Here is a 15,812-nt window from a genome sequence, read left to right as displayed (position 1 = left end):
CCGAGCCACCAGTCACCAAGAAGGCAACAGCCAAAAGAACCAGTAAATAAACTTTTACTCTTATCAATCAATCAGTCAATCAAATATACATAATGTATTGGAGTAGTAAGGAGCGAAGTCGCGCAATTGAATGTTTATATACATTATCCAGATGATGGAGGGTGTTTAGATGTTAATATTGGCGCTGATGTGAGCATCCAACAAGTTGCAACGACCCAAGTTGATATCGATATCAACATTTGCATCGATGTGAATACCTGGGAAACATGGGTTCCAGCATGCACTCTGGCTTGAACCTTGGGAGGCACCGCTGGCTGATGATCCAGAGAAGGAGGCACCAGACTTGGCCAATGAGGCAGATGGGTTCATGTTCTTAAGGGTGGCTATTTGATTGATTGATTGATTGTTAGAATATTATCTCTTATTTGAAGAAGTTAATTTCAAGAATATACACATACCAAGGATAGTCATTTTAGTTTATATTATTATTTGTTAAGATTATTTGATTGATTTGATGATATAAAAATGATCAAATATTATTGTTTATATAGTTTTTGAACAATGTGGAATATACCCAATCAGTTGGAAAGATATTTGATAGGAGGTTACCATAATTGGTTGAATTGATGCTGTGTCTTTTCGAATTAGTGTCATTAACATTCTTTTAAAATGACATCCAAATCAGGATAATGTCTCCACTACATTAACTGTCATCAACGTCAACTACTTATATCTTTGAACATATTTCAATCATTTTTGTGGATGGCCATCACCATCACTTCACACAAATCCACATCATCCTCAAACCAACCACCCTCTTTTATTATCTGATTCCACCTCTTCCATTACACACACACACACACATTCCTAAGTGTAGATCAATATGTCAATCAGTTAGTCATTAATTGGGTAGATATATGTGTTAACTAAAGTGTGAGTAAGTGCGAATGAGTGAGTTGGTGAGTGTATGATGGTGTATGTACTTGGAATCAAATACAAACTCCCTCGACCATATGATATCAACATTGTTAAGTTAATTTAATTTGGATCAACGAAATAATAAGTTAATTCCGTGATGTATCAAGTAATAATGTCTGGATATTAATTAACATATTATTGCTCCAGTCTAATACAAAGTGGAACAATGAATATAAATACTCGACCAAATTGATCATTTTAAAATCATCAAATCAATCAATTTAATTAACTTACTAAACAATACCAACTTAGAAATGACTCTCATCTCTGCCTTGAAGAACATGACTCCAACTTCCTCCTTGGGAATGTCCAACTCATCGATTGCCAGTGCCTCCTCCAGCTTTGGCACTCAATCCTCAAATAAGAATGCTTGTCTCCTTGGTTGTGTCGGTGGTCTCCTCTCTGGTCTGCATGTTGATGCCAACGTTGATGCCAATGTCAACCTCGGTGGATGCAACATCATCACTGCCCACATTGATGCCCATGTCAACTAAGGAACTTCCCTGTTGTTTCTAATCCTTTATATAATACTACTGTATAAATCTCCTTGTAATAAACTGTAATAATGGTTATTACCATCCTTCCTAAATCATATTCAAATTATAATTTATTTGTTTGTTTGTACAAAATTAATATATTGTCTAAGAAATATTATGTAGCATACTAACAAAATACCCATGACCCAGAAACAAACTATCATTATTTTATCACTCACTCAATGAATCAATCAATCATATTGAATATTCATCTCTTCCTTTTAAGAACATTAATAACAATTTGTTGAGTCATCTTTCAAACCTCGTTGAGGATAAACATAACAATATCTAGAGTTCATATCCCTTTCATAATGATCTCAATACTAAATTAAATAATTTATTAATATTATTCATCTACCTATTCAATTTAAGAACAACCTCCTTAAGAGTAATGAAAGTACAATAATATTAATGGATGACATCATCTTGATCATGATCATCTTCACTATGATCATCATCATCATCATTAAAATAACCCCTAATGTATTATCTGTATATACATCATATTCTACTACACTCGAACACCACCCTCTTAAAATTGATTCTTTTAATTTGTCAGTAAATGTGGTTTGACAAGTGTAAAAGTAGGTGTGAGTTAGAGAGCGAGCGGGTTAACAAGTACATGGATACTAGTAATAACTCCAGCTACCCATGTGATAACAATACTGTTAAGTTTAAGTTGAATCAAAGAAATAATAAATAAATTCCATGACGTGTCATCTAATAATTTCCGACAATATATATTTATTAACAGTCTAATCCAGGGTGGATCAATGGATATAAATACTGTACCAAATTGATCATTTTAAAATCATCAAATCAATTAACTTAATTAACTAACTTAACTAAACTTAAAAATGACTCTCATCTCTGCCTTGAAGAACATGACTCCAACTTCCTCCTTGGGAATGTCCAACTCATCGATTGCCAGCGCTGCCTCCAGCTTCGGAATGCAGTCGTCCAACAAGAGTGCCGGTCTCCTTGACTGTGTCGGTGGTCTCCTCTCTGGTATCCATGTCGATGCCAACGTTGATGCCAATGTCAACCTCGCTGGATGCAACATCCTCACTGCCCACATTGATGCCCATGTCAACTAAGGAACTTCCCTGATTTAATCCTTTGTATACATAATTATTTATATAAGTGTATAAATCTATTTGTAATAAACTAAATACTCTGGTTATTACCATCCATTCTCATAAATTCCATCTCCTTTACAAATTGGATCAATCATTATTATTAATAGTTTACAATAACAAATAAAAATCTTAATAATCCTTAATTATTATTGGATATAAGGTTAATTCCTCTGATCAACCAACTTCTACTTCAGATATGTTTATTTACATCCATAGGCAATTAATTTAATAATGTAATAAATGCAATATACTAAATTGAAGCATTTCTCGGTCTCAAAAATAATGATCTTAACTATTCCTATTACTTACTTTGAATGTATTTCTAATCAAATTTGTATATTCTCCTTATTATTTTCACAATCCTACTATTATCAAATATCTGTATCTCCTGATCACACACACAGAAGTTAAGTGACAAGTGTTAACACTGTATAAGGATTGATTGATTAATTGATAGTGAGAGATAGAGTCCGAGTGTCCGAGTACAATTTGCAAATAAAAATAAGATATATCTCTTATTCTCTTCAAAGATAAAATCGAAATAGATTAAATAAAAATATATTGTTTCGAATTATATTACAATAAATCAAAGATGGACCAATTAATATAAATACTCTATCTATTTGACATTAAAATAATCAATCAATCAACTAATCAATTAATCAAATTAATTTCAATACCTTTAGAATGACTCTCATCTCTGCCTTAAAGAACATGACTCCAACTTCCTCCTTGGGAATGTCCAACACATCTATTTCCAGTTCCGCCTCCAACTTTGGAATTCAGTCGTCCAACAAGAATGCCGGTCTCTTTGACGGTCTATCAGGACTCCTAGATCTTTCTACCGATGCCAAAGCAACCATTGGTGATACAACCATCAGTGCAACAGCTACAGTAACTAACTAGGGGTATAGTATAAACTATTCCTCTCCATAAATAATAAACTGATTTTATTATTATACCATCAAATAGTAACACATGTCCAATCAACTAGTAATTGATCAGACTTTAGGAATGAGTCAATGGAAACTTTTTTGGACTTTTGTCAAAGTTTGACTGATCGACCTAATGAGGTTGTGATTCGAAATGAGTAATCATTCAATTTATTACTTTACTATATACTACTTACCTCTACTACTTGTTTGAAACATAACAACGACGACGTTGTGTGCATAAGAAGAATAAGAAGAAGAAGAAGATGTCATTGTCAATGAAGAATATAATCTACCTGATCGGTGACTCTATCAGGTCGACTGGAAAGTCACTCGATAAGCTCGGTTGCAACCTGCAAGGCAACTACTCATATATGGAGAACTGTAAGACAACAACAGCAGCAACACCAGCCGCAGCAGCATCAGCAACATATAGTACACGGGACGACTCTAACATAGACCATTCAATCATTCATTCATTCACTTTTATTGTTTGATGTCAACAACGAACTACAACAGTGAGCAGACACTCTAGAGTCACACCACTTAGAGGCAAGGTAGCATCACTCGGTAAAGAGTCATTCATTGCACCAAGCTCCTGTGTCATTGGCAACGTGGAGATTGGCACCAAGTCATCAGTATGGTACAACACAGTGCTCCGTGCCGACGTCAACTCAATCGTCGTCGGAAACGAAACAGTGATCAGCGATCGCACTGTTGTACATTGCTCTAGCGAAAATGGTCCCAAGGGCGCACAGCCCACCGTCGTCGGCAACCGCGTCTTTGTCGGTCCAGGAGCCATCCTGCACGCTTGCGTCATTGAGGACGACGTCTACATCGGCCCAGGCTCCGCCGTTTTTGACGGTGCCGTCGTCGAGAAGGGCGCCCATCTCGAGGCTGGCTCGCTGGTCACCGCTGGTAAGCGTGTGCCCGCCAACCAGATCTGGGGCGGCAGTCCCGCTCGCTTTGTGCGCGAGATCAGCAGCAAGGAGAAGGAGCAACACAGCCAACTCATCAACGACAACTCGAAGCTGGCACAGGAGCACGATGCTCAGACCTCCAAGCCGGCCACACAGCTGTACACCGAGCAGCGTGAGGCTTTCGCCAAGTCTCAAGCGCAGTCCGAAAGCTCTTAAGACATCATCATCTTCATCCTCAACATAATGATATAATAGTACATTCAATAATAGCCTCTCTCAATAAACAGCCATTGGCAACGACACGACGATGTCGTTGTCCCTGGCATTCATACCAAATGATAACGATGTAGTTGTGTAGGTACGTAGCGCGGCAACTTGGGCCAAGAGAGTGATAGAAGTAGTTTATTGTGCACTTGGTTGTTGGAACTTATAATACATGTGCAGCTCTGCCATGCTTTGGGCATCTACTTGATAAACTTGGACTTCCTTGGTTGATGATGATACTCCATCTCCTCGGACGACTCGCCATCAGAGTCATCACTGTCGATGTCGTCTTGACCACCAGCAGCCGCCTTGGCCAATGCCTGGGCAACCTTCTGTCCTTTCCTGATTGAGTAGTTGTAGTCCACATCGTCGTCGCTGAGGTCGTTGTCGCTTGCCTGGTCCTCGACCTGGAGCTCGCGAATCTTGTCAAAGATCCTCTGGTTGGTCTCAAAATCGTCGGACAGTCTGATTGATCCGTAGGGGTTGTCCACAAGGCTCTGCGCCAACAGCACGTTCTTGGTCGTGTTGTCAAGGTGCTCAATCTCCTTCTGCAGCTGCCTCTGTCTTCTGGCCTCCTCCTCTTGCTCCTTCCTCTCCTGATCACGGATGGCGACGGCGGCCTGCAGCTTGATTCGCTCCTCCTCTAGCTGGAGCTTTTTCATGCGCTCCTCGTGCTGGCGACGCTGGCGGTCCAATTCCACCTTCTCCAGACGGCGCTTGGTCTCCTCCTCGGCCAGCTTCTTCTTGCGCTCCTCCTCCATCTGTTTCCTCCTTCGCTCTTCTTCAAAGCGCGAGTACTTGGTCTGCTCATCCTTCTTGCGCTCCAGCTCCAGTGCACGTTGCATCTCTAGCGGTGAGGAGGAGATGGTGAAGCGGCGCTCCTTGGTCACGCTCATGATGTTGTCAAAGATGTCATCAATGTTGTTGGCATTGCCGCCAACATTGTTTGGTGCGACGCCACCGCCGTTGGCGACGGTGTTTAGTTGGGCCGACGTCAGCTGGACACTTGATCGGTAGTTGACTTTGGCTGGGACGTTGTTGTTGGAGACGCTGTGGTTGCTGACAGTAGTGGCAACAGTTGGAATGGATGAAATGTCAATGAGGTCGGCGATGGATTGAAGAAGTGCCTTGTCATCGCTGTCAATCTTGGACTTGGCGGCAGAGGCGGCTGCTGCAGCTGCGAGCTGCTCCTGTAGACGTCTCTCTTGTTCCAGTCTCTCCCTTTCCAGACGCTCCCTTGTCTCGATCTCCAGCTTCTCCCTCTCTATCCTGATCTTCTCCTGTCTCTCCTTCTCCTTGAGCTGTCTGTCTCTCTCGATCCTTTCCTTCTCCAGCCTGGCCTTCTCGATTCGCTCCTTCTCCAATCTATCCTTCTCAGCCTTCTCTCGCAGTTGTCTCTCGGCTCTGTCACGCTCTATTCTCTCTTGCTCAAGTCTTAACTTCTCCACTCTGGCCTTTTCAGCAATCTCCAACTTTTCCAATCTCTCCTTCTCGGCCTTTTGTGCCTTCTCTGCTTTCTCTGTCTTCTCTCGCTCCGCTCTCTCTCGCTCCAGCCTATCCTTCTCTTGTTGGATGGCCTCTTGTCTTGGTTGTACTTGTACAGAGTCAAAGTAGTTGATGATTGACTGTTTGCGGGGCATGACATACTCTAGCTCCACTTGGTCGTCCTGTACGACATCCTCCTGAACCTTGGCACCGGCACGTACCGACATGTACTTGTAGTCATCGTCGGACATTGATGAATCGTCGTCATCCAATGAGCTGGTGTCTTCATCATCGTCATCATCCTCATCGACTACGGCCGGTAGCTTCTTCTGTACGGGTGGTTGAGGCTGTGGAACAACCTGGTCCGCTGGTTTGGTGCCAGAGTTCTTCCTACTTGAGCTGGCACTAACACCGGCGCTGTTGGTCTGTTGTCGTGAGTTGGAGTTCTTTCTGCTGGAGCTGGCGCTGGTTGGTTGTGACAGACTGCTTGACTTGCGTCTCTGCATGTTGACGTTGGCATTGGCACTGGCATTGGCTGAGAAGAACTGATAGTCGTTCATGTAGTCTGAGAATGAGTCGTCGTCGGTGATCTGACTGCTGTTGTCCTCGTCGTTGTAGTCGAGGTTCTCAGTCCTCAGATGGATGGTGTCTATCTTGGAGATGTCCTCTGTCTTGAGATCGATGGCGTCGGTATCATCGTCTTTGTACTCGTCATTGCCCATCTGGAGGACATATGTTGTTTCGAGGTGATCCTCGTCGTCGCTGTCATCGGCACTTGCAAGTGCCTCGGCACTTCCATTCAAAGGTGCCACTGGCTCGACCAGGGTCAAACGCTTGGCCTTTTGTTGTTGTTGTTGTTGCTGTTGCTGCATTTGCTGGAAGGTCTCCTCGAATTGTTGCTGTGAGGCTAAGTCTGGAGACTTTGGTGCCCACGACGAGAGGCCTGACTTCTTGCCACCCTCCTCCTCATTAGCATCGTCAGTCTCCCAATGAAGGTCCTCTGGCGAGTCCTCCACCTCGAAGCCAGAGCGCGACATTGAGTATATCATGGGCATCTTGAGTTGAACCTGCTGTGAGTCGTCAAAGCCGGCGGGCAGCATGTACTGCTCGAGATCCTCGAGCGTGAAGTGAAGCTCTCCATTGTGATTGATGTAGGTCCTGGCACGGATCAGCACGTCATCGTTGCCCTCGCCCATCAACATGATGCCTTTAAGCTCACGCTTGACGCCGTTGGGGAAGACCTCCTTGTCAGTGTAGGCGACGGAGTCGCGGCGTCGCGAGCCGCTGTGGCTGTCCTCGGACGATGACTTTGAGCGCCAGCTATTGTTGTTTGAGTTGTACGAGTTTGAACGCAGGTCTTGGTAGGAGAAGGAGGCGCCGTCCTTGCTGCTGCCATTGTGTGAGCCTTGGCTGCTAAACTCGCGGCTGCCACTGCGGCCCAGCATGCTGTTGGGCAATGGGATGCCCTTTGATGACTTTAAAATTGCGATTGAGGCCGGGTCCACATAATCCTCGGTGGAGTTTGCAATATAATCATTAAAGTCGGCTTGTGATGCATTCTTTGATAGTTGTGGAGCTGATGAACCCAATGGATTCTTATTCAATGATGTATTCCTACGTTTGTTCCAGAATCCAACCATGATTGTTTGTTATAATTTATGTTGTTATAATATTGTATTATGGTTGTTGACGTTGTTGTATTATTGACTGAGTTGATTGAGTTGATAATATATGGTTATGTATACTACTTTAGGATAAGTATACTTGATATGGATTTGTTGTCTAAGTATGGATGTAGGTTGGGTATTAGTTTGGCTAGTTCGGTCAGTGGGTGTCCCCGCAGTCTGTCCCCCACGATCACAATCAATCAATCAAACACACACCTTTACAATCAGTTCACAGACTTCTTGATCGATTGTTGAATGGTTGGTTGTTTGATTGCTATTATAATGTCTCACTACTAATATTTATATATATTTCTATAATTATTTGTTATAATAATAAGTAAGTTAAAAGATGTAGGTAGATAAAGAGAGAGCTTGTGAATGTGTGATTGTTTGATTGGTAGATTGGTAGATTGATGAGATATGTCAAGAGGATGGGAGCTTGTGTGTGTTTATGCTTGTAGTATGCTTCGCAGGGTAAGTGGAGAGTGTGAGTTGATCTTTGTCGGGAACAGGGCCATTGGATAGGCTGTCATCAAGATTCTTTTTTTTTAGAAGTCGTTGATTTGATTTACAACAAGGGTGCCGAGTGTGTACTATCCCCCATCAAAACGCGTTTTGTTGTACCGAATCCACGGCACCCGAGCCTGTGGTGTCGATGGGCATGGTAAGGTCCACTCCGCCTCCATAATGCAAAAACAGTTGCAAAACAATACTGTTATGTCCACAGTCTTGCACTTCCACACACCAACAATAACCAACCTCCTGTTTGATTGAATTGAATGATTGATAAACTTACATTGAAAGCACTTTATCTTTAATAGTTGTATTTCCAAAAGAAGAAGTTGATGTATATGATAAATATAGAATATAGATAGGTAGATAGATGATAGACTATAACAACACTACATTCAATATAGTGCGACCAAACAGACCATACTAGCACAAACAAATCACTTCTCAATGCAATATCATAACACTTGATTGATTTAAAAGATTGATTGGATTGGATTGGATTTGATTGATTGATTGTATTGATCACTACAAGTTTGTAGATACTACTATCCTTGTGTGTGTATGTGTATGTATGTATGCAATCTATAACATGTCAGTTATTGTTGTCTATGTCAAACCATCACATCATTCATTCTATCTATCTATCAATTAATCACAAACCACCTCCTTGTCTATGTTCACCTACCCTCTGATATTGGACTTAAAATCAACGCATTCTTATGTCTTGTGATTGCGAGTATTGGGGTTGGATGTGGTTGATGATGAATGATCATTCACTCCATACACACGCATCAATCACCACATCATCACTCCACCACAACACAATCCAACTTGGATGGATGTACATAATAATAATAATAATAATATTATAATTATTAATATATTTTATAACATATATTAACATATGGATAAAGGATGTGGAGTTACCATATCCATGTAAATTCATGTCTTTGAATAACACAAGTTTTACGCAACAACAGTTTGATGATGTGAGTCGTTGACGAGGAAGCGAAGGTTGTGTTGTGGTGTGACACCACGCAACTCTCACTCTCACTCTCAGTATGCCATCGATGCACAGTGCACAGCGCAATACTATTTGTCATACTTATACATACAGTCGTAATGCTTGTTGGAAGAAGATGTCTGATGTTTAAACTCTGGAGATTGCCTACTACGCCCAAGTCTTCATCTCTAACAGCAGGCACTCTTATTTATCCAACTTTCACAACAGCTTCAACAATAACTACTCATACGACCTCAACAAAGACAGCTGCTACATCTGCGGACTCGACTGCTGGCTGGCAGCTTGACGTCGGTGGTAATGTGTTTGGACGACGTCATCATGTCACCTCAACTACAACCTCTACAACAAGTAGTTTAATCAACAATGATCTAAGCAATATCGACATCAACAATATCAACATCAACAACAACATCAACAATAGCGGCGACAACAACAAATCACAATCTGCTACTACTCCTGATTCAAAAGAAGAGAAGCGAGTGGATGATGACTTGGTAACACATTGTATAGAGGCATCTTGTCATTTGCCATTTAAGGTGCCGGCAAAGCTTAGAGGCATGGAGGGATACTGTCCTCGCTGTGCCACCAAACAAACGTTTAAGAAGCATACGAGCAGCTATCAGAGACTGTTGCGCAGGAGACGCGACCAATACATGGTCGACTTGGAGGCCAAAACCAAGGTGCTCAGCAGTCTGGACCTTGAGAAGAGTCCACCCTCAGGCATCAGTGTGCTGTTGGACGACTGTCGCAGTCTTGCAAACACTGGCAGTGTGTTTAGATCGTGCGATGGCGCGGGATTCTCTCATGTCTATCTGTGCGGCATCACGGGCAGTCCTCCAAACGAGCAAATATCAAAGACAGCCCTTGGCGCCGAAGAATTTGTCCCGTGGAGCTACGCAGAGAGTGCACTATATTGTGTTCGCGAGTTAAAGAGCAAGGGTGTCAAGATCGTTGGCATCGAGCAGGATGAGCGAAGCATGCCGCTTCTCGAGCAAGGTCTGGATCACCTGGTACAATCATTGTCAACTTCTCCCGATGCTGATGCTGCTGCTGCTGCTGGACCTCCTCCCATTTGTTTGTTATTTGGCAATGAAGTAGGAGGACTGAGTCCAGAAGTAATAGACGAGTGCGACTATATATTTGACCTTCCGATGCGTGGTCAGAAGATTAGTTTAAATATCGCCGTATCCTTTGGTATAGTTGCCTACGTAGTCGCTCAAAGATTTCCAACTCTGTTAAGAATCAACAAGATAACAACAACATCAACAACTACGCCCACGACTTCACCATCATCCTCCCCATCAATCACACCAATTAATCAATTGAGCGAATAATAATCAATAATAATATTAATAACAATTGATTGATTGATTGGATGTCATAAAATGCTGACCTGGTATTCCCAGCCCATCAAGCCCATTCCTTTTCAAAGTCAGTTATTTCGTGAAAAGTCACTAGTTTCCCTGGAACCTTGGATGTTTGTCGTGTGATTGTTCTGTGTTTGATTGGTAGAGAATGATCATACTTGATCTAGAATGGAAGTAATCACAGCCTTCCTTGTGCATTAGGTTCATCCGAATTGATCACTGTTCATGCATTCATTCTACGTTTCAAAGTGTCTGTGCCCAACTGAACACGAACGATGGTCATCGAGATCTTTTGGCCTAGGCCCCCCTCAATTGGCGTGTTTGGGTGTTGTGGTTGATATTTTTGATGATTAGGGGTTTGTTGGAGACTGCCTTGTCAGGCAGATACCCCCCACAATTGCCCCCAACCAGGACACTATCCAAACACTTTCAACGTTTTGTCGGTACCCTCTGTCGTTACATGTCATCTCTTCTCTTGTTTCTCTGTGTTGGTGAGGGAGAGTGAGTCACTTTATTCGTGGATATGTCAAAGGCTTCAGTTCAGATTCGAGTCTCTCAAGATACATACATATTCATTTATTACATCTTTCTATTTATAACTATCTATTTAACTAAATATCTATATAGCTTTATATCTCTTATATTTTATATTTATATTTATACATACACATAAACAATCATGTTGTACTATAAACTTGGCGCAGTATTCTTTCTGCTGATCGTCTCATTGATCTTTATACAGGTGATGGACTTTAAAACATATGATAGTTCACATTCAGGTTAGTCTCTTCCTCCTCGCTTCGCTTCCTCAACACAACAACAACACACTAACATTGAAGAATGAATACATGTTATTAGGATCAGGAAATCAGTCACATACATTGAAACAATGTGAGCCTATTGTGACACCATCACCTACACCGGGACCACCAATGGTAACGTTTGTGGTGTTGACTTCAGATGTATTCAAGGAGACGAGGACAAAGGCTGTTAGGGAGACTTGGGCCAAACGTGCAGTGGACATGGGCTGGAGAGTGTTCTATTACTCAGAGACAGATATGGGCAGTCCCCACGACACAATCGCTACACACGAGAGCGATGCCAGTTCATTAGGCAATGACATCAAACAATGGAAGGCTTGGAAGCATGCACAGAAATGGTATGAATAGCAATCCTTGTCGACATTGCTCATCCAAAGACACACATGCTAACCTCCATTCAATTAATAATCAGTTGCTCACATAGATCAGACTTTTATATTAAGGTGGATGATGATACTTATGTTAATGTAGAGCGTATGGAGAAGATGCTGCTGCCATATGATCCAGAGTCAGTGGCCATTCTAGGACAGTGCATTGGTACACCATGGAATCCCAAACCATTCTGTGGTGGCGGTGCCGGTATCATCTTGCCTCGCGGCGGCCTGGACAAAATGATGGAGTGGTACGAGAACAAGCAGTGCATCGACTATGGTCACAACGATCTGACCACATCGTTCTGCTTCTTCGACAACAATGTCACCTATACATTGGTGGCGGAGCTGTACCCCGAGAAGCCGACCGTCTGGCAAGAGATGGTCAAAGGCGCCACCTTCCATCATCTATCCCATCAAGACATGTATGATATGCATCAAGTGTTCTATGGTAGCGAAAGGATAAAGAAGGACACAAAATGATCAAATAGATAGATATATATAGATATATATATATATATATATATAAATAGTAATAACATGTAACCGATAGCCAGCGATGGTACTCTACAACAATGTATCTAGCATTCATTCTTTCATTCATACATAACATCAGTCAAATCAATCAAGTATCAATACTTGTTCTTCCAGACCGGTTTGCGCTTCTTTGTAAATGCATCCATGCCCTCTTTGCGGTCGTCGTAGGCAAAGGTCGAGAGGAAGAGGTCGTTCTCGGCGTTCATACCCTCGGTGAGATTGGTCTCGAATGAACGATTGATTGCTTTCTTTGCGATGGTGACAATGGGCAATGACATTGAGCCAATGTCGGCAGCGATGGCCATCGCCGCCTCCATCACTGCTTGCTGGTCCTTCTCGACGCGACTGACCAAGTTGTATGACTTGGCCTCGGCGGCGTCCATCATACGGCCTGTAAGGATCATCTCCATTGCCTTGGACTTTCCTACGGCCTTTGTAAGACGCTGCGTGCCGCCTGCACCGGGGATCGTGCCGATCTTGATCTCTGGCAGACCAAAACGAGCCTTCTCACTGGCGACGACAATGTCTGCCAGCAGGGCAATCTCACATCCACCACCAAGTGCCAGACCACCAACAGCAGCAATGATTGGCTTTGTAGTCCTTGCCATCCATGTGATCCTATCAATCATGTTGCCACTCTTGCTAATTGACTCATAGCCAACGTGTACCAACTCTTTGATGTCTGCGCCACCTATATGTTTTAATGAATGAATGAACGAATGAATGAGTATGTTCATCGTCTGAGTCTCCTCTATGCCTATGGTTCTCTCTATCTTACAGCAAAAGGCACGGTCGTTGCCAGTGATGATAATAGAGTTCACTCTGCCATCATTGTCCAATCTGTTGAGTGCATCCAAGAACTCATCGACAAGCTTGTCACTGATTGAGTTCATTGAAGTTGGTCTGTTGAACTGAATGATACCGACACGTTTCTCCAAGTTCACATTGAACAGTATAGTCTCATAAGGTGTAGTTACAGTGACAGGAACTGTTGTCATGGACCATGGTTAACAATCGGCATTCATTCAATCATTCAATCAATCAAACAACACATACCACCTGTTGCCGCAGTTGTATTGGCAGTAAGATGACCTGTGATCACTCTAATCCTATTGATATCTCTATCCATGTCTATTATATATGTATCAGTTGATTGATCAAATGTGTTATATTTAATGAATGGATGAATGAACATCATGTTCAAGTTTATGATTGATTGTGTGTGAGTGTGAGTGATCAATCAATGATCAGTCTGTATTAATTGATAGAATATGGAAATAGGTGTTATCTTTGTATATACTCTGATCTCTGACAATACATATTCCAATTCCATTTGGTTCATCTACCATTCGAGCATGGATTGTAAGTTTGGATGTTGGGTTCTCGCCATATCTGATCAATACTTGATAGTTGGTCGTGTTTGGTACTGATTTGATCACTGATTCAACAAACATAGCCTGGCGATTCTTTAGCTTCTTGGGATTGGACTTGCCAGAGAGGATACGGATGTACTCACATTTGTCTTGGTACTTACGTCTCTTGCTGTTGATGAACTGCTCTAGGCTGATGGTCATGTACTCGCCGTCATCGTAGAGCTGCACCTGCTCGCCTTTGAGATACTTGAATACGATTGGCTTGATGTAGACGTCTCTATCTTTGTGTCGTGTATGTCTGATGCCTTTGCCGACGTAGGTGCCCTCCTTGTCTAGCTTGTAGTGCGTGTTGGTTAGTATTAGGTTGACCTCTCTGGTTGCCTTGCTGGCCGAGGCGTAGCAGTGATCACCTTTGACATTGATTCTGATGTTGAGTCTGGCCTCGAGTTCTGGGATCCGCTTGATCGAGACCTTTTGCTTGACGTCAAGATCGAGGAACAACTTGAGGCGCGATGGTTTGCCAAAGTGCTCTGTGACCTGCTCGGGATAGGCGTCGAGGAGACAGTGGTAGAGGCAGTTGTTCCATTCGCCATTGCAGCCTCCTGCCTTGCCCTTTGCTTGATGTACGTAGATGTAGAACGATTTGAATGTGTCAGGCTCTGCTATCGGCGCACCATCGTACTCGTGAGGATCAAACATGATGATCGGCTCGCCTACCTTGGTGAACTTGCCTGATCGATATTGATGGTTGCCGTAGTCGAGCACGACCTCTATTCTGGCGTTGGCGCCGTAGCGTTGGAGAGTGTTGCTGTCTTGCTGAGCGATTCGCTCGATGTCTGCTCTGGTGTAGTTGCCGGTGAGCTTGATCTCGGTCACGCCCGTCTTCTTCAGTCTGCCGCCAATGTCTCTGGTTGATCTACTCATTCTATATACTGATTAGAGATAATTAGTTTATATCACTTTGATCATTTGTTGGCCATCAATTGCTTGTGGATGTAGCCCTGCTTGTGTCGATTGAGATTGGTGCGACCGACCTCGAAGCCGCATTCGCATCTTACCTTTTGTTTGATGTATGCTTTGTGACGCTCTCTGAACTCTGAGTTCTCGTCCCAATAGTACTCTTTGAATAATGACATGTTATATCTGTTAGAGATAAATTGTTTAATTTGATTTAATTTATATATGAGTTTCCAAAATGGGACATGCAGATCATCTTCACCTCTAACACACAAAGGCACAACCTTTGGTGCTCACTCATTCAATATTCACACAACACCAACAACTACTATTACAACTACCTCTCAATTAACTTATACTCGCTCTGTATATTCTCTTCCCATTTTGACAATGGACGACCTCTTCAATTGGATACTGTCTGATGAGTCAGAGATACCCAAAGATTTCCGCAAGGACACTGTGGAGGCCATCAAGAAGCAAGGTCTCACAATCAAATCCCTGCAAGGACTCAGTGACAGCGATTGGAAAGAACTGATCCCACCCATGGGCCCTCGGGCAATTGTTCGTGCGCATCTTCCCCCAGCTCGTAAGTACAAACAACATCGGCGCAATGTCTTCATTCAATACTAACATACACACTCAAGCCGGTGCTACAGGAGGAGCTGGCCATGCAAGTAAGTACAGAGGAGAGCGAGTGATGTGTTTGATCGATACTGACATTGACATTACCATTAGATGTGTTTGGGTCATTCGCACAAGAAACATACCAGACTGAAGGTATCGATATTGAATCGGTGACCATCACTAAACGTACCGAGACACTAAATGAGGTGTTTTTCCAATTTTTTTTTTATTTTTTTCTTTTTTTTTTTTTTTTTTTTTTTTTTGGTAAGACATCATTCTGTACTCTTCTCTCTCAATACCTGCA

At 42.6% G+C, this 15,812-nt stretch overlaps 9 protein-coding genes across 9 annotated transcripts; 5 read left to right on the top strand and 4 right to left on the bottom strand.

The window, feature by feature from the left end:
- Nucleotides 1-165: 165 nt before the first annotated feature.
- Nucleotides 166-471, bottom strand: SAMD00019534_080160 (hypothetical protein; the record flags this gene model as incomplete). The annotated part of the gene is made up of 2 exons (XM_012897056.1): nucleotides 166-383; nucleotides 459-471. The coding sequence occupies 2 exons, from the start codon at nucleotides 469-471 to the stop codon at nucleotides 166-168; spliced, it is 231 nt and encodes a 76-aa protein (XP_012752510.1).
- Nucleotides 472-1,232: 761 nt separating this feature from the next.
- SAMD00019534_080150 (hypothetical protein) lies at nucleotides 1,233-1,472 on the top strand (the record flags this gene model as incomplete). Its single annotated transcript, XM_012897055.1, has 1 exon — nucleotides 1,233-1,472. The coding sequence occupies one exon, from the start codon at nucleotides 1,233-1,235 to the stop codon at nucleotides 1,470-1,472; it is 240 nt and encodes a 79-aa protein (XP_012752509.1).
- Nucleotides 1,473-2,371: 899 nt separating this feature from the next.
- SAMD00019534_080140 (hypothetical protein) lies at nucleotides 2,372-2,611 on the top strand (the record flags this gene model as incomplete). The annotated part of the gene is made up of 1 exon (XM_012897054.1): nucleotides 2,372-2,611. The coding sequence occupies one exon, from the start codon at nucleotides 2,372-2,374 to the stop codon at nucleotides 2,609-2,611; it is 240 nt and encodes a 79-aa protein (XP_012752508.1).
- A 1,240-nt stretch (nucleotides 2,612-3,851) lies between these two features.
- SAMD00019534_080130 (hypothetical protein) lies at nucleotides 3,852-4,721 on the top strand (the record flags this gene model as incomplete). The annotated part of the gene is made up of 2 exons (XM_012897053.1): nucleotides 3,852-3,969; nucleotides 4,105-4,721. 2 exons carry the CDS (start codon nucleotides 3,852-3,854, stop codon nucleotides 4,719-4,721), a joined length of 735 nt encoding a protein of 244 aa, XP_012752507.1.
- Nucleotides 4,722-4,969: 248 nt separating this feature from the next.
- Nucleotides 4,970-7,894, bottom strand: SAMD00019534_080120 (hypothetical protein; the record flags this gene model as incomplete). The annotated part of the gene is made up of 2 exons (XM_012897052.1): nucleotides 4,970-6,353; nucleotides 6,417-7,894. 2 exons carry the CDS (start codon nucleotides 7,892-7,894, stop codon nucleotides 4,970-4,972), a joined length of 2,862 nt encoding a protein of 953 aa, XP_012752506.1.
- Nucleotides 7,895-9,580: 1,686 nt separating this feature from the next.
- SAMD00019534_080110 (hypothetical protein) lies at nucleotides 9,581-10,792 on the top strand (the record flags this gene model as incomplete). The annotated part of the gene is made up of 1 exon (XM_012897051.1): nucleotides 9,581-10,792. One exon carries the CDS (start codon nucleotides 9,581-9,583, stop codon nucleotides 10,790-10,792), a length of 1,212 nt encoding a protein of 403 aa, XP_012752505.1.
- Nucleotides 10,793-11,757: 965 nt separating this feature from the next.
- On the top strand, nucleotides 11,758-12,500 carry SAMD00019534_080100 (hypothetical protein; the record flags this gene model as incomplete). The annotated part of the gene is made up of 2 exons (XM_012897050.1): nucleotides 11,758-11,984; nucleotides 12,059-12,500. The coding sequence occupies 2 exons, from the start codon at nucleotides 11,758-11,760 to the stop codon at nucleotides 12,498-12,500; spliced, it is 669 nt and encodes a 222-aa protein (XP_012752504.1).
- A 149-nt stretch (nucleotides 12,501-12,649) lies between these two features.
- On the bottom strand, nucleotides 12,650-14,851 carry SAMD00019534_080090 (hypothetical protein; the record flags this gene model as incomplete). The annotated part of the gene is made up of 4 exons (XM_012897049.1): nucleotides 12,650-13,245; nucleotides 13,333-13,542; nucleotides 13,611-13,685; nucleotides 13,855-14,851. The coding sequence occupies 4 exons, from the start codon at nucleotides 14,849-14,851 to the stop codon at nucleotides 12,650-12,652; spliced, it is 1,878 nt and encodes a 625-aa protein (XP_012752503.1).
- A 41-nt stretch (nucleotides 14,852-14,892) lies between these two features.
- Nucleotides 14,893-15,063, bottom strand: SAMD00019534_080080 (hypothetical protein; the record flags this gene model as incomplete). Its single annotated transcript, XM_012897048.1, has 1 exon — nucleotides 14,893-15,063. The coding sequence occupies one exon, from the start codon at nucleotides 15,061-15,063 to the stop codon at nucleotides 14,893-14,895; it is 171 nt and encodes a 56-aa protein (XP_012752502.1).
- Nucleotides 15,064-15,812: the final 749 nt, after the last annotated feature.

Source organism: Acytostelium subglobosum (genome assembly GCF_000787575.1).
Source record: "Acytostelium subglobosum LB1 DNA, scaffold: scaffold16, whole genome shotgun sequence".
Lineage (NCBI taxonomy): Eukaryota > Evosea > Eumycetozoa > Acytosteliales > Acytosteliaceae > Acytostelium > Acytostelium subglobosum.
The sequence above is the reverse complement of the archived record's forward strand: the minus strand, read 5'-3'. Positions and strand labels throughout refer to the sequence as shown.